The 17,463-nt window shown below is 35.8% G+C and overlaps 1 protein-coding gene across 5 annotated transcripts in view; it reads left to right on the top strand.

Moving 5' to 3' along the window:
* Positions 1 to 17,463, top strand: part of DDX60 (DExD/H-box helicase 60) — a 123,039-nt gene that overhangs the window by 99,060 nt on the left and 6,516 nt on the right. For 3 of the 5 annotated variants that reach the window (XM_059374205.1, XM_059374207.1, XM_059374206.1), the window contains exons 37-38: positions 6,321 to 6,383; positions 6,820 to 6,997. In XM_059374205.1, coding sequence (XP_059230188.1) covers positions 6,321 to 6,383; positions 6,820 to 6,976 — 220 coding nt within the window. In that variant the 3' untranslated portion in view covers positions 6,977 to 6,997. Of the gene's footprint in view, positions 1 to 6,320; positions 6,384 to 6,819; positions 6,998 to 9,459; positions 10,684 to 17,463 lie in introns of those variants that run through there. The other 2 variants (XM_059374209.1, XM_059374208.1) reach the window with 2 other exon arrangements.

Raw genomic sequence — 17,463 nt, forward strand, 5'->3', positions numbered from 1 at the left:
GAAATGTCCATTCAGGTTTTCTGCCATTTTTTAAATGGACTATCTGCTTTTTGGGTGTTGAGTTTTATAAATTCTTTATATATTGTGCATAGAGTCCTTTATCAGATATCTTATTTGGAAATATCTTCTTCTATTCCCTAGGTTGTCTTTTAGTTTTGTTGATTATTTCCTTCACTGCAGAAGTTACTTTTTTTTTTTTTTTTTTTAAGTAGGGTCCACACCCAACACGAGGCTTGAACTCACAACCCTGAGATTAAGAGTCCCGTATTCTACCAACTGAGCCAGCCAGGTGCCCCTGAAGCTACTTATTTCATAGTCCAAATAGTTTGTTTGCTTTTGTTTTCCTTACCTCAGGGGATCTATCTAGAAAGAAGTTACTATATTCAATGTCAAAGAAGTTATTGCTTGTGTTCTCTTCTAGCATTTTTATGGTTTCAGGTTTCACATTTAGGTCTTTAATCCATTTTCTTTTAAAGATTTTATTTATTTATCAGAGAGAGAGGGAGACAGAGCGAGCACAGGCAGACAGAATGGCAGGCAGAGGCAGAGGGAGAAGCAGGCTCCCTGCCGAGCAAGGAGTCCGATGTGGGACTCGATCCCAGGACGCTGGGATCATGACCTGAGCTGAAGGCAGCTGCTTAACCAACTGAGCCACCCAGGCGTCCCTTTAATCCATTTTTAATTTGGAATTACTTTTTTCTTCTTCTTCTTCTTCTAGTTGCTTTGGCTATTCAGGATCTCTTGTGGTTCATACAAATTTTAGGATTTTTATAGCTCCGTGAAAAATGCTGGTTGTATTTTGATAGGGATTTCATTGAATCTATAATTGCTCTGTGTAGTATAAACATTTTAACAATATTTGTTCTACCATTCCATGAGTATGGAATGTCTTTCCATTTCTTAGTGTCGTCTTTCATTTCTTTCATCAGCATTTTATAGTTTTCAGGGTACAGATCTTTCACCTTTTTGGTTAGGTTTATTCCCAGGTATCTTTTGTTTTTGATGCAATTGTAAATGGGATTGATTCCTTAATTTCTCTTTCTGCTGCTTCATTATTGATGTATAGAAATGCAACAGATTTCTGTACAATGATTTTGTATCCTGTGACTGTACTGAATTCATATTTCAGTTCTAGCAGATTTTTAGTGGTCTTTCTGGTTTTCTATACATAGCATCATGTCATCTGCAAATAGTGAAATTTACTTCTTTACACAATTAGATGTCTTTTATTTGTTTTTGTTGTCTGATTACTGTGGCTATGACCTTAGGGAAAAACTCTCAGTTTGTTCCCAATGAGGATGATATTAGTTGTGGGTTTTTCATGTATGGCCTTTATTATATTGAGGTATGTTCCCTCTAAGCCTGTTTTGTTGGGGTTTTTTTTTTTTTTTATCATGAATGCATGTTGTATTTTATCAAATGCTTTTTTTGGCATCTATTGAAATGATCATATGGTTCTTAGCTTTTCTTGTATTTTGTGATATATCACATTGATTACTTTGTGAATATTGAACAACCACGCAACTCAGGAATAAATCCCAGTTGATCAAGATAAATGAGTTTTTAAATGTATTGTTGGAGTTAGTTTGCCAGTATTTTGTTGAAGATATTTGCATTTACATTCATCAGAGATATTGGCCTGTAGGTCTCTTTTTTGTAGTGTCTTTATCTGGTTTTGGTATCAGGGCAATGCTGGCCTCACAGAATGAATTTGGAAATTTTCCTTCCTCTTCTATGTTTTGGAATAGTTTGAGAAGAGTAGTAATTAACTCTTTGGTAAGTGTTTGGGACAATTTGCCTGTGAAGCCATCCGGTCTTAGAATTTTGTTTTGGGGGAGTTTTTTGATTACTAATTTAATTTCTTTACTGGTATTCAGTCAGTTCAAATTTTCTATTTCTTCCTGTTTCAGTTTTGGTAGGTTTTATGTTTCTAGGAATTTAGTTATTTTTTCCAGGTTGTCTAATTTGTTGACATATAGTTTTTTACAATATTCTCTTAGAATTGTTTGTATTTCTGTTGGTGTTGGTAGTTACTTCTCCATTCTAATTTATGATTAGAGGTTTATCAGTTTTATTGATTTTTTTCAAAAAGCCACCTTCTGGTTACATTGATCTGTTCTATTGTTTGTTTGTTTAGTTCTTACATCACTTATTTCTGCTCTAATCTTCATTTATTTCTTTCCTTCTGCTGGTTTTAGGTTTTGTTTGTTATTTTTAACTCTTTTGGGTGTAAGATTAGATTTTTTTTTTTTGAGAGTTTTTTTTTACTTATTGAGGTGGGATTGTATTGCTATAAATATTCCTCTTAGAACCACTTTTGCTGCATCCCAAAGATTTTGGACCATTGTGTTTTCATTTTTATTTGTTTCCATATATATATATTTAAAGATTTTATTTATTTATTTATTTGGCAGAGAGAGAGATCACAAGTAGGCAGAGAGAGAGGAGGAAGTTGGCTCCCTGCTGAGCAGAGAGCCCGATGCGGGACTAGATCCCAGGACCCTGAGATATTGATCTGAGCTGAAGGCAGAGGCTTAACCCACTGAGCCACCCAGGTGCCCCCATATATCTTTTTAATTTATTCTTTGAGCTCCTCGTTTACCCATTCAATTCATTGTGTTGTAGCATGTTATTTAACCTTCATGGATTTGTGGTTCTTCCAGATTTTTTCTTGTGACTGACTTCTAGTTTTCTTTTTTTTTTTTTAAGATTATGTATTTATTTATCTGACAGAGAGAGAGTATCACAAGTAGTGAGAGTATCACAAGTAGGCAGAGAGGCAGGCAGAGAGAGAGGGGGAAGCAGGATCTCTGCTGAACAGAGAGTCCCATGTGGGGCTCGATACCAGGATGCTGAGATCATGACCTGAGCTGAAGGCAGAGGCTTAACCCACTGACTCAGCCAGGTGCCCCTGATTTCTAGTTTCTCGAGGTTGTGGTCAGAAAGGATGTATGGTGTGGTTTTGATCTTTCTGAATCCTTGAGGCTTGTTTCGTGGCCTAATATGTCATCTATTCTGGAGACTGTTCCATGTGTACTTGAAAATAATGTGTATTCTACTGTTTTAAGGTGGAATGTTCTGAATATATCTGTAAAATTCGTCTGGTTCAGTGTGTCATTCAAAGTCACTGTTTCCTTGTTGATTTTCTGTTTAGATGATCTGGCCATTGATGTAAGTGTGATGTTAAAGTCCCCCACTATCTTTGTGTTATTATCCATTAGTTCCTTTATACTTGTTATTAACTGTTTTACATATTTAGGTGCTCTCATGTTGGGTGCCTAAATATTTACAATTGTTATATCTTCTTGTCGGATTCTCCCCTTTATGATTATATAGTGCCTTTCTTTGTCTTTTGTTACCATCTGCTTTAAAATCTAATTTGTCCAATATAAGTATTGCTAGTCTGGCTTTCTTTTGACAGCCATATGCATGATAAATATTTATTCATCCCCTCACTTTCAATCTGTGAGTGTCTTTAGGGCTACAATGCTCTTATAGGCAGCATATAGATGTCTTTTTTTTTTTCTTTTAATCCATTCTGCCACCCTGTATCTTTTGATTCAAGTGTTTTGTCCATTTTCATACAATGTAATTATTGGTGGATATATACATTTATTGCTGTTTCATTACTTGTTTTGTGGTTGTTCCTAAAGATTTTCTCTGATCCTTTCTTGTCTTTCTCTCTTTCATGGTTTGCTGGTTTTCTTTAGTGATATATTTGGATTTCTTTTCTTTATTTTTGCATGTTTATTAGTTGTTTTTGATTTTTGGTTACCATTAGGTTACATCCTCTGCATTTTTAACTGTTGGTCTATATTAAGCTGGTGGTCATTTAGGTTTGAACCATTCCTTACTCCTCTCCTCCCCATGTTTTAGATATAAGATACCTTCTTTTACATACTTCTATTTTGTGAGTACCTTGGGTGGTCTTTTACAAAAAGAATTCATTTTTACTGTTTTTGTGTTTCCTACCTTCATACTGTCACTTTTGGTCTCTCATTTCCACTCAAAGAGTCTCCTTTAATATTTCTTGGAGGGCTAGTGTGTTGGTCATGAACTGCTCTAAAAAAAAATTTTTTTTTTTTTTTTTTGGCCTGGGAAACTCTTTATCTCTTCTATTCTGAATGATAGAATTGCTGGACAGAGCATTCTTGGCTGTATATTTTTCCCATTCAGCACTTTAAATATGTCAGAACGGATGTATGGTGTGGTTTTGATCTTTCTGAATCCTTTTTTCTTTTGCTTGGAAAATTTCTGCTAAAAAAGCCTCTAATAGCCTTATGGAGTTTCTCTTGTAGGTAACTGCCTTATTTTGTCTTGCTGATCTTAATTTTTTTTCTTTATCACTATATTTTGCCATTTAAATATGTCTTGGTGTGGATCTGCTTTTGTTGATTTTATTGGGAGTTTTCTGTGCCCCTTGGATATGGATATCTTTTTCCTTTCCCTGTTAGGAAAGTTTTCATCTATTATTCTTCAAATAAATTTTCTGTCCCCTTTTCTTACTCTTCTTCCTCCAGGACTTTTATAATGTGAATTTTTAAGTAAAGATTTTATTTACTTATTTGAGACAGTGAGAGAGAGAATGTGCACATGTAGAGGGGATGGAGAGAGGAAGAAGCAGCCTCCCCACTGATCAGGGAGCCTGATGTGGGGCTTAATCCCAGGACCCTGAGATTGTGATCTGAGCTGAAGACAGACACTTAACTGACTGACCCACCCAGGTGCCCCTATAATGTAAATGTTACTACATTTTATAGAGTCACTGCGTTCCCTAAGTCTTTTCTTATTTTGCATAATTCCTTTATTTCTTTTGTTCAGCTTGGTTACTTTCTATTACCATGAGTTCTAGGTCATTAATTTGTTCCACTGATTTTCCATCCTGCTGTTCATTCCATTAAGTGTGTTCGTCATTTCATTTACTGAGCCCTTTATTCCTGGTATATTATTCCTTATCTCTGTGTTAAGGTTCTCACTCATGTCTTCCATTCTTAAGTCCAGTGAGTATCTTTATAATCATTACTTTAAATTCTGTTTCACTGAGATCCCTGGCCATGGCCTTATCCTGTTCTTTCATTTGGGACAAATTCCTCTGTCTTCTCATTTTGTCTGTCTCTGTGCCAGCTACCATGTGCTAGGAAAGTCAGGTACCTCTGCTGTTTTTGAAGGTAATGGTCTTATATAGAACTCATTGTTGGGAGTTGCAGTCTGGGAGGTGTTTGAGCTGGTCTCTCCTCAGGGGGTCCACAGTGCTGGGACTGAGGCAAGCATAACTTGGAAGGGTGGATACACCAGAGCATGGCAGGTACCAAGCTTGGCATAAACAAGTTAGGTGCTGACCGTTCCTACAACTAGCCCTGTGCTAGTTGTGGTGGGGGAGGGAAGTGGTGCTGGTCAGTGTCTTTGTTCACAGAGAGGTCTTTTGTGAACACTACCTCTCTGGGACATTTTCCAAGAAGAACAAATAACCTCCCAGAGCACTGTATGCCACAGGCACCCTTCAATTGCTATTTCTACACTATACATTCGTGGGTTGTTTGCCCTGCCTTTTCTCCAAAAGCAGTCTGATACCCCTGGGGTATATCCAAGCCAAGCCCACTGACCTTTAAAATTCTAGCCTTTAAGCCTCATTGGTTGCAAGAACTCATGATATTCAGCCCCTCTCATTTTCCAAGCCAGTTGCTATGGTGAATCATCTTCCCTTTATGCTCCACTGTGTGCTAGTCTGTCTTTACCCTGCTCCACCTCTAAGGCTCCCATCCCACTGCAATGGGCAGTTCCCTCCCAGACCACATCTCTGCAGTTCCTACTTTCTTCAATGTAGTTTTTTTTTAATCTACCTTCAGTTGTGGACTTTGTTCTGTCTGTTTGATTTCTGGGGTATTTAGGATACTTTGTTAGTTATATAGTTGTGTTCATGGGATGAAGCAAGCCTAGGGTCTTCCTAGGCATTTCTGATCATTTTTAAAAATATAACTCATTATTGTGAATTAAGTTGTGACATTAGTAAAAAATTCATTTGATTCTTCCATTTTGATTCTCCAGCTCCCATTCGCTCTCCTGAACTTAACTTTTAGATTTCTTTTGAGATGGTCAGTCTTCTATGTGTATTGATTATGTGTGGTTGTAATACTTATGATTTTTTGAATTCAGAATCATCATTCCTGTTGATTGAATCATCATATGTGTGGCAAAAAGTTTCTAGTAAATATGTCATGACAGACAAAAGTAATTTATTATTGATAAATCCAGCATTTCAGTATGACATAAGTTCTTTAATGTTTTTATACTATTAAATTTCAAAATCATATTTTGTTTAGGATAAATGAAGGAGCTGCTTATCAGTTGTTGAAAGATTTTGCACTCACCATTAAATCTATCAGGTATGTTATGCATTTTAAATATTGATTTCAAATTTTCCAAAAATTTAATGGTAATTTGAAAAATGTTGACCTTATACTTAAAAATGCCCTTGAGCTTCTTAGGTGTCACACATTTCAATTCCCCAAACACTTTACAGAGCTTCTTTTCAACACCCTGTTGCATTGGTTCTATAATAGAATTAATTCCAAAGCCCATTTGACATAAGGTTTTATTCAGACCAGAACCTCAGCCTCAAGCACTGCATAACAACAGGACAATATTCAAAAGCCTCAAGAATTCCTAGATCCTAGTATTCTCAGTTTTCACAACCAGCATTTGTCAGATACATGATACTTCAGAAGATCCCTTAGGGCTCCATGGATTCCCTGGTTTATATCAACTTACGTATTCTGGACTTTCTTGCTTTATTTTATATAGCGTTTTTTTTTTTCCCAGGCTTTATCTGACTCTGGTCTCTCATGCTGGCTTCCTGTTTCCATCTTTAGCAGAGTACAGTGGGGATTCAAACAACTCTAAACTTTCTATGGATATACCCATCCTAAGGGTTTATTACAAGGTCCACCCTCAGGCCCATCTAGTGTTGCCTGGTTAAATAAACATCTTCTTAAAGCTTCCTGTTTGTGTGCACTTCAATATTTTATGGGTTTTCCCTTTTATATCACGTACTTTAAAAAATTAAATATCTTCACATATATGTATACATGCAATTAGCCATGAATCTCTTTATGAATTTCTTGCTAATCAGGTCACTGGCTTTTAATTTTTTGATTTGAGATTAATTAGACCTGTTTGGATGTTTTATACAAAGAATGAGACTTTGGGGATGCTAGAACAAAGGAAGCTGCTCTAGATATTTTCTTGAGTATATCCAGACAGTGTATTTCTTGAATGGTTCATGGTTATTCAAGAGTATCCCAGGAAACACCGGAGACTTTGTAACCATCTCAAAATCTCATCCTAGAAATATCATTCATTCATCTGAAAAGTATTGAATATTGTTGGTTTGAGACATACTTCTAGGTATTTGATATGTAGCGAATCAGTAAATCTTTTCCTGCTTTAAATGTAATCGTACAGTGTAGTATGAAGAAACTGACTTGTAGCTACTAAAAAGGCAGTAAGTGCTAGGATGACAGATAATGAGGCAACCTTGGATTCAGAGAAGGACTTTCAAATGAAGTAATTTTTTCACTAAGTCTTAAAGGATCTTAAGGGATAGGAAAGAGGAAATAGTGTTTTCAAAGTACAGAAATGAAAAATGGTCTGATATGTCAGGGATAGGCTTCAATCTCACTCAAGTGGCATGGGGAATATGGGAGATGTGATAGAAATGGGGAAGATACGGAGTTGCTTAAAGCAGCTTTAAAGGCAATTAGGATATGTATTGGAAAGGGTCTTAAGTCTCATATTATGGAGTGGGCTTAATATTATGAATAATGTGTAGACAGTGTATAGGCATGGGTATGATATGGATCTGTGGTTTATATATGTGAGAGAGATGTATAAGGTTTATCTGTTTATATATGTGACGGAGACTCAAAGGCTATAAGAGCCATGCAAGTGAGAGTGAGTCTGAATTAAGGAAAGAGAAGTAGTGATGTAAAGGAGTAGTTAGAGAAATACTTATAGGATAGAATTCAGAGAAAGTTTCAATAAAGTTCATGTGGTTGGTGATGATAATAAGTTTCTACCTTAGTTAAGGATACCTAAGAAATATAGAAGTGAGGATGAAGTTTGAGGAGGACTAAGAACCAAAAATAATGAGTTAGAATTTTTACATGTTCCATAATATCTGTGGGGTATAATTCAAGAGGAAATGGTCAGTGTCATAATTATAAGTCTATGATTAGGAGTATATTCAGTGTTATAGATACAGATCTGGTCATTCTTTGTGGTAGGTCAGTGAAGACACTAGGAAAAATTCTGGAACTCTAGTGCAACCAAGGTAGATAAGGAATTACAAAAGGCTGATAAAATATCAGATGCCGATTGTGGTCAGTACTTTTATCAGCCCATCTGCACTGTTCCTATTCTTGGATTTCCTCTCTCCTTTCTTTTCACTTGCTTATACATTTCTTGTTGCTGCTGTAACAAATTACCACAAACTCAGTGGTTTGAACCAACACAAATTTATTATCTTATAGTTCTGGAAGCCTGGTGTCCCAAACAAGTCTAACTGCATTAAAATCAAGATGTTGGCAAAGCTAATTTCTTTCTGGAGACTTGAGGACCATCTGTTTTATTGTCTTTTCTAGCTTCTAGATGCTGCTGGCATTATTTTGCTTATGGTCTCCTTTCATCTTCAAGGCCAGCAATAGTGGTGACTTACATTTGCATTACTCTGAGATGAACTCTCTCCTGTCTCCCTCTCACAAAAATCTTTTAGACTATATTGGGCCCAGCCAGATAATGCAGAATTATTTTTCTATCACAAAGTCAGCTGATGAGCAACTTGAATTCCATCTGCAAACTTAATTCTCTTTGCTGTGTAAGCTAACATAGTCCTAGATTTTTGAGTATTAGAAAACACAAATAAAGGTCACTCTTCTGTTTATTCCACCCTGTTTTTTTTTAAAAAACTTTCTCACATATCTAGGAAAAGGAAGTAATATTTTGCTCTTCATAGAGGTACTTGCTTATGGAGTTCAGTATATACTGGACATGATAGTCAAAAAAAACCCAAAAACAAACAAAACAAAAAATACAAAATAGCCTCCAACGACATGCGTGGCAAGAAGGAAGGGACTTTGTTTTGCTGTTGTTGAAAGGAGAAGTGATAAGTTTACGTGGAATTTGGTGGCCTTTAAAATTCTCTTGGTAACTGACATGAAGAAGAGCTGCATGGGGATTGTTTTGTTATCTTCATTTTGTTTTTTTTACACACTTGTTTTAGATCAAAATATTTCTTATCAGTATTCTTCATATTTTGCTAACATTTCATCATCTAGTAGGATTTACTTAATTCTTCCCGCCTGGGGGAAAGTACTTCTTATAATACTGACTCTCACTAATATATGTGTTCTCTCTGTGTATGTGTGTGTGTGTGTGTGTGTGTGTGTGTATTTCCATTTACAGTGTTTCCTTGCGTGAACTATGTGACAATGAAGATGACAACGTGGTCTTAGCATTTGAACAATTGAGTAACACCTTCTCTGAAAAACTTGAAGGAGTTTAAAAATAAAGACTATCCAGACCACTTAAAATATTGCCACTGACATTTTTAAGTCATATTTTGTGATCTGTATACTAATCAGAAATATATACCTGATGAAGTGGAAAGGACAAACAACTTGGGAGTCTGAATTGTGATCAAACCTGCCATGTTCTCTCACGAGTACCCTTGGACAAGTTTTTTAATATCTTTGGAGTCTTAGCTTCTGTATATAATTGAATAATAATGCCTATGTTTCAGCTGGTTTGTGGACTGATTGAAAAAATGCAAAGATTTTTTATGTGATTAAAGAACAATTTTTACTCTGTGAAGCCTAAGCAAATATTACATTCTCAGCACTTTTCTCCTGGATGTTATAATTTGTAAAAGTCTATCAAGGGTAGAATATAATCCATATCCTGAAGTTGAAATATGTTTTCTATATTAACTTAAATGTGATTATCTGATTTTGATAAATGGTTTTTAAAAATGACAACTTCTAGTATACTTGAATTACTTTTTAAAAAAATATAAATGGGAGTTTTGGCATAAATCCTATGATGCTCTAAGGTAACATATAGCTGGTGATTTGCATTGATTTTAATTGTATGTAAATGATTGAAAACACAAAGGAATAAATGGATATAAATAATTTTCCATTTGTCTCTTTGTGTAAAGTCTATACATCTTTCTGTCCATTTGCACATACTTATGCATTTTATATGTAATAAATAGTTTATGTCTAATAGCTTTCCCTTCCTAGTCTAAGCCTCAGATCACAGTTTTGGAATCTATTTTAGACCCTAAAATTGAGCAGAACATTTTATCCTCAGAGAAATCTCTCTCCTTCTATCTAGGTGTCCTACTGAAGGTGATTTTTGTATGACATTATTTATACATAATATTACATTGGCTTAGAAAAACACCCATGGTTCATTTTGTCTGGAGATAAAAGAATATTCTGTTATCTGGAACTGAGCCATTATTGTATGTACCATGTTAGGGGAGTCTAGTTAGGGGAATCTAGTTTTTTCAGAGTAAACCCTTTTATACCCCTGCCCCCAACTTTAACCTCCACCAACCTCTAGATGTTCTCTATTTCTGTAATATTGTCATTTCAAGATCTAAATAAATGGAATTATACAGTACCTAGCCTTCTGAGATTTTTCCTTTCACATAGCATAATTCCATCAAGATTAATCCAGGTTTTTACATATACCAGTAGTGTGTCCCTTTTTATTGTTGAATAATATTCCACAGTATGGTTGCGCCACAGTTTGTTTAACCATTCAACACAGGGAAGGACATTGGGTTGTTTATAACTTTTGGCTGTTACAAGTAAAGCTGCTATTAATATTTATGTCTCTTCTGGGATATATATAGAGCTTCTTTTTGACCCTTGCTGACACCAGGGGAGAGGGAAACAGGGATGATTCACACTGCTGTTGTTTTAGGGTGAGGATGGAAGCTCAGCTGTCACAGGGAATGTATGTAGGACAGTATTGATTAGTGTGGCTTTGCACCAACTCATTCTTTCTTACTAATATTAGTTGAAGGTAGAGGTTCAGCACCCTCCCACCCCAATACACACACACCAGGGGAGGGGGTAAGGGCAGGTTTCTGATTATTTCCACCTCACACAGCCTTATTTAATCTCATTGATGCTAGGTCAGGGAATGGCTAGATGGTTCCAGCAACATCTGGAGAGGGTGAAGTGTAGTGGTGATTAGTCCCTCTTCATACTGCTTTGGATATACAAGAGACCATCAGAAAACTCAGAGAACTCATTATCATGTTATCAAGTCTAAAGGTTCCTATTGTTTTTGTGTTATGTCTAAGTAATTTTATCTCCAAAAAGGAAGACCTAGGAGGAATGGGATTGCTCTGTCTTACATTTTTATTGAAAGAAATGAAGATGTTGAAAGGACATGTTGGAAAAAGTTTGAGTCTCTATTTTTTACATGAATCAGCAAATGAATCAAGGGAAAGCTTCACCTCTTTATAACTTAATGTTATGATTTCAGCAGTAATTTGTATGTGGTTCAGGAAATCTTATGGTAGGCGGGCAATGCTTCCATGGCCTGAGAATTTTCTGAAAGCCAATTTTTGCTTTTCTCAATATCCCTTTTGATCCTGTTTTACATCTTCCCTTAGAATGAAGGCCCATTCTATCATCTTCATGATATTGCAGAGAGTCAAGGTCCTTACTAGCTCCAGAACTTATTAGGGGAAGTGATATCTTATCAGTGTAAAGACAAATTAGCTCTTATTATGTGGATGTGACAATATGAAACCAAAACTAACTTCCTACTTAATAAATAGGTCAAAAATGCTTGTACCACACATCCTTGTGATCCTGGATTTGATAACAAGCCTTTAGTGTAGCTACTGCTGCTGAACAATGTCCTAGAAGCCAAAGAAGGCAGACTCTTAATTTGCAATGATTTGCTGGTTGACACAATTCTACACAGGTATTTAGTCCCCTCTGAAAGAATGTATGATCGTACCCTGACCTTAGCAGATTTTATGCTGGTTGGATATGAGGTTAGTTAACAATAAACTAAAATAAAACTCAGTTTAACAAATGGTATATTTAGTTAGTACTTTTTTTAATGCTAGGTTCCTATAATAAATATTTCAGATTTTTATGGTTTTTCTTATAGCTTCTGAACCACAAGTTGCACGAGTCATCAACACTGGCTTCTTTTCTCCTTAGCCTCCACAGCTTCCAATATTTTCCCATGAAATAAATTGCCACACTACTTTTAGGGTTTGTTATGAAATAAAATAAAGAATATATGGCTGAAGAAAAAAAGAAGATATGTGGGAGTATTTCCTTGGTACATTGCAAGGAGAGAGAGAGAGAGTATATGATGTGTATATGTCTGTGCGTGTGCATAAGGTACATTGGCTCTGCACTATGTAACAATTCTTCCTTCACTGGAAAATAGGAGTTTTATAAGTAAACTGCCACTAGTGTTTCTAGAGCATAGTACTGAAAGGCCTGAGCTGTCCCACTGTTTTCAAGATAATTCATGTATGATATAATAATAGAAGGAAATGAAAGCATGATATTTTCTGTAAAACTTTTATATGACTTTGTTATAAAAAAGTTGTTATCTGTGAGTGAATTCTCCAACTCTTGATGCAATTAATACTAATGTATTATTGATTTAGCCTTCATAGGGTCTCTCAAATTTCTATTTATCATGTCTGCACAGGTCTATGCTATTAAATTATTAGAATACATTTATTAATTTACATTTCAAGTTCTTGTCTAATGAACAAACGTATATATCACTGCCCAGTTGAGCTTCCTGAATACAACTTTTCTTTCTTTCTTCCTATATGTTCTTTTATATATTCATACTTGAATTCAATACATCTTGGTTACATGCTTACTGTATGTCATGCACGGCAGGAGCCACTGATCAAGTAGGAAGACTGAGGTAAGTAGATATTTACATTAAAGGAAGGGTGCAATAAAACGTAGTCATAATTTTATCGTTGGTATGTGCTTAGTAATTTACAGAAATTATTTCCTTTAATCCTTAAAATAAGCCTTGAGATAGATCTAATTGTTATTTGCATTGGATAGATGCAGAAATTAGATGCAGAGCAATCAGATAACTTTTCCAAGATCATGCAGCTATTAAATGTAAAGCTCACTTCTTTTGGGGGAATTTTAACTGAAGTAGTCTGACCTGAAAAGGTGCTCTCTTAGCTGCCATAGTATACTCCCAGCTGACAATAATGATAATAACAATTAATTTTTATTGAGAACTGACAATATTCTAGGTACTGTGCTAAATGTTTTACAGGTAATATATCATTTAATTCTTAAAGCATCTTTGGGAGAGAAATACCTATAATACCATACTTTTTGTGAGCACAGTTATAGGTACTTGGAATTATTGAGCAAGGCATTACATAGGAAGTTTGACTTTATTAAACACTTAGTGTAGATACATTGGAGGCAGTAAAGCAAGTGGGTAAAAAGTCCAGATTTCTTTTTTGGAATGAAACTCTAGCAGTTGTGTAGTGGCTGAAATAAACAGTAATACTGGAGACATAGACCAGTTAGGATCCCTTTAAAATAGTCAAGTGAGAAGTTATAAAACAAGATCCTTACCTTATCAAAGGCAGTGATGCTAGGCATCGAAAGAAGGGATGGATATGAAAGATATTTAGGAGATACAATTGACAAGGTCTGATGATGACTTCAGTATGGGTCTTATAAGAGAGGAGATAGGCTTCTCATTTGGATGAAAGAATGGAACATATGGATTGGTGTGGAGGACCACAGGGGAAGGGAGGGAAAAGCAAATGGGAAGAAATCAGAGAGGGAGACAAACCAAAAAGAGACTCTGGACTCTGGGAAACAAACTAAAGGTTGCAAAAGGGGAGGGTTGGGGAGGGGGTAATAGGGTGAAGGCATTAAGGAGGGCACACGATATGATGAGCACTGGGTGTTATACTCAACTAATGAATCCTTGAACACTCCATCAAAAGCTAATGATGTACTATATGCTGGATAACTGGACATGATTAAAAAAAAAAAAAGAATGGATTAGAATGCCATTAAACTAAGCCAGGTATATAGGGCAGACATTTTAGGAACTAAACATAATGATTTAATTTGGAGCATATTGAGACTGAATTTCCTCATTAACATTTCTGATAAGGATCTGAGGTTCAGGAGAGATATTCAAGCTGAGGGTAAAAGTTAGGCATACCATAGTCATCAGTGAATATTTAATATTTGGAGTCTTAGAGGCATATCTTATGCTCAAAACCTCATGACATTTAATCATAAAATCATAAGCTGACTTTATCAAAGGTAAAATCCAAACTCTTTGGAATGCTGTTTAAGACCTCTTTAATCTGGCATTAACTTGTCCTTCAAGTTATATTGTGTACTTTTTGTCAACATGTTATATCTTTAATGACCATGTAACATATGATAATATATCACTACATTTAATGTAATATAAATATAATTTGTATTTTTCTCTTTTTAAGACCAATTCTTTGGCCCTGAATTTCTCCCTCTTTATCTAACTCTTAACCGTACTTTACAACTCTCCTCAAATATCATCTCTGTGCAGCTTCCATACCAGATAATTTTTTTCTCCTTTTTAGATCTATTAGAATGGTGAAAACATAAAAGTACCTCTTCCAATATTCAACTCTGAGTCTTTACCAGTTAACTCTAAATCTAATCTCTGTAATTAGATACATTCAAAGTTATATCAAGAGTCAAAATCTTTTCTGTAGAATGCACAAGCAAAACTCTTCATTGAGATAGTGTCTAAAGCTGCTATGAAGCAAATGCTAAAAACCTAGTTAAAAAGAGCATATTAGGGGAGCCTGAGTGGCTTGGTCAGTTGAGCCTCCTGCTCTTGATTTTTGGCTCAGGTGATCTCAGGTCCTGGGATTGAGCCCTGCATCAGGTCGCACATTCAGCAAGGAGTCTTCTGGAGATTCTCTGTCTCTCTCTCTTCCCTTTCCCCTGCCCACGCTAAAATAAATAAAACTTAAAGAGAGAGAGAGAGAGAGAACACACATGAAAGATAATATGCAAACCATTTGTGAAAAAAGAAGGCACCAGAAAGGGTAACTGGATTTGGAGGCTTCTGTTCTGATGGTTGCCAAAAGGAAAGAGGTAAGGGAATGGGTAAAATAAGAGAAGAGGATTAAGTGGTACAAATCTCCAGCTATTAAATAAGTAAGTCACAGGACTGAAAAGTAAATCATAGGAACATAGTTATAGTCTTAAAATATTGCAGTATTTGTATGATGACAGATGATAACTAAGCTTTAATCATGTGAGCATTTTGATATGTATATGAATTTCAAATCACTATTGTTGTACACCTGGAACTAATATATTCTATGTCAACTTTATTTAAATTAAAAAAAAAAAAGAAACATTGAGGGAATTCATTGTGCTAGCTCTCTACATAGCACTGTTGCAGAAAAAATATTCTCCATTGTGTGGTTTTATCTTTCATTGGATATTAAACTCCATTCAGCAGATCAGTTTTGAGCATATATCAAATGTTAGGTTCTAGTCCACACTGATTCTGGCTTTTGAGGTGATAAAAAATTTTTAGTCACTCTCAAGACCCCAGTTAATTATCCCATGACTTCCTTTATCATTGCTTTGATTTCTGTAGAATTTAAGAAGCAAATAAGAGAAGAAGGAGAGTATAAGTGTGAGTTGACTAATTTCTTGGAATAGTTGGTAGCTGGGGCTATGCCAGGGCAGTGAGGAAGTGAGGAAGGTATGTGTACACTTTCAACCTTTGCCTTTAGTGTTCTTTATATATATTTTCCTAGAGGATGTGGCCTGAAGAAGTGGAATATAACCCTGAAAATCTGTAATAAACTATTATGCCTTCCTCTTTTCTCAACATCTGAAGGAAATGAAACTGAATGCTGGGGGACTTAGATGGTGCTGAAGGTGCTGCCATTGGTGCAGTTGGAGGAGTACAGTAGCTCTGTCTACCTTTCTAGGTCTTCTCAGGAAACCCTTGGGAACTCACTCTACCATCTTGTGCTTGCTGCTGGTGGTTGGACCATAAGAAAGAAATTACAGACCACAGGTAGAAGAGGGTTTGATGCCTTGTGTATAGATGAAGTGGTGAGGAAAAAAAAAAAAGTGGATATGTGTAGGGACCATTTAAGAAAAAAGAACTGACTACAAAGAGCTGAGTTAAACTTGAATGTTCTACATAGGACAGAATAGTGGTGGTGGTTTGTGTCCCAAGACAAAGTATTTGATTTGAAAATAAATACTTTATTTTTTAAATTTAATTTCATTTTTTCAGTGTTCCAAGATTCATTGTTTATGCACCACACCCTGTGTTCCATACAATATGTGCCCTCCTTAATACCCACCACCAGCCTCACCCATTCCCCTCACTTCTAAAACCCTCAGTTTGTTTCTCCGAGTCCACAGTCTCTCATGGTTCATCTCCCCCTCTGATTTCCCCCAATTCACTTTTCCTTTCCTTCTCCTAATGTCCTCCATTATGTTCCCCAGGTAAGTGAAACCATATGATAATTGACTTTCCCTGCTTGACTTACTTCACTCAGCATAATCTCCAGTCCTGTCCATGTTGATACAAAAGTTAGGTATTCATCCTTTCTGATGGAGGCATAATACTCCATTGTATATACAGACCATATCTTCTTTATCCTTTTGGCCATTGAAGGGCATCTTAGCTCTTTCCACAGTTTGGCGATTGTTGCCATTGCAGCTATGAACATTAGGGTACAGATGGCCCTTCTTTTCACTCCATCTGTATCTTTGGGGTAAATACCTAGTAGTGCAATTGCAGGGTCATAAGGTAGTTCTATTTTTAATTTTTTGAGGAATCTCACACTGTTTTCCAAAGTGGCTGCACCAACTTGCATTCCACCAACAGCTTAAGAGGGTTCCCCTTTCTCCACATCCTCTTCAATACTTGTTGTTTCTTGTCTTCTCAATTTTGGCCATTCTAACTGGTATAAGGTGGTGTCTCAGTGTGGTTTTGACTGGAATTTCCCTGCCGGCTAATGATGATGAACATTTTTTCATGTGTCTGTTAGCCATTTGCAGACATTTCTCCAAAGAAGACATACAAGTGAAAAAAATTTAACTCTAAGATCCATTGAGATTAATGTTAAAATGGTCCTTTTATATTAAATTTATATTTTTAAAATATGATAGGACTTTTCAGTACCAGCTCCATTATTTAAAAAGAATGTGATATACAAATTTACAGTAAGCTTTAGGCTTAATGTAACTGATAAAAGAAGCATACAAATGGCACACACACACACACACACATATATATTGTTAATATTTTGTTAATTTGTATATATCTATTTTGTTAATATTTTGTTAATATTTCTATTTTGTTAAGTCAAGTGCTGGGAAG

This window comes from Mustela nigripes, chromosome 1 (assembly GCF_022355385.1).
Source record: "Mustela nigripes isolate SB6536 chromosome 1, MUSNIG.SB6536, whole genome shotgun sequence".
NCBI lineage: Eukaryota > Metazoa > Chordata > Mammalia > Carnivora > Mustelidae > Mustela > Mustela nigripes.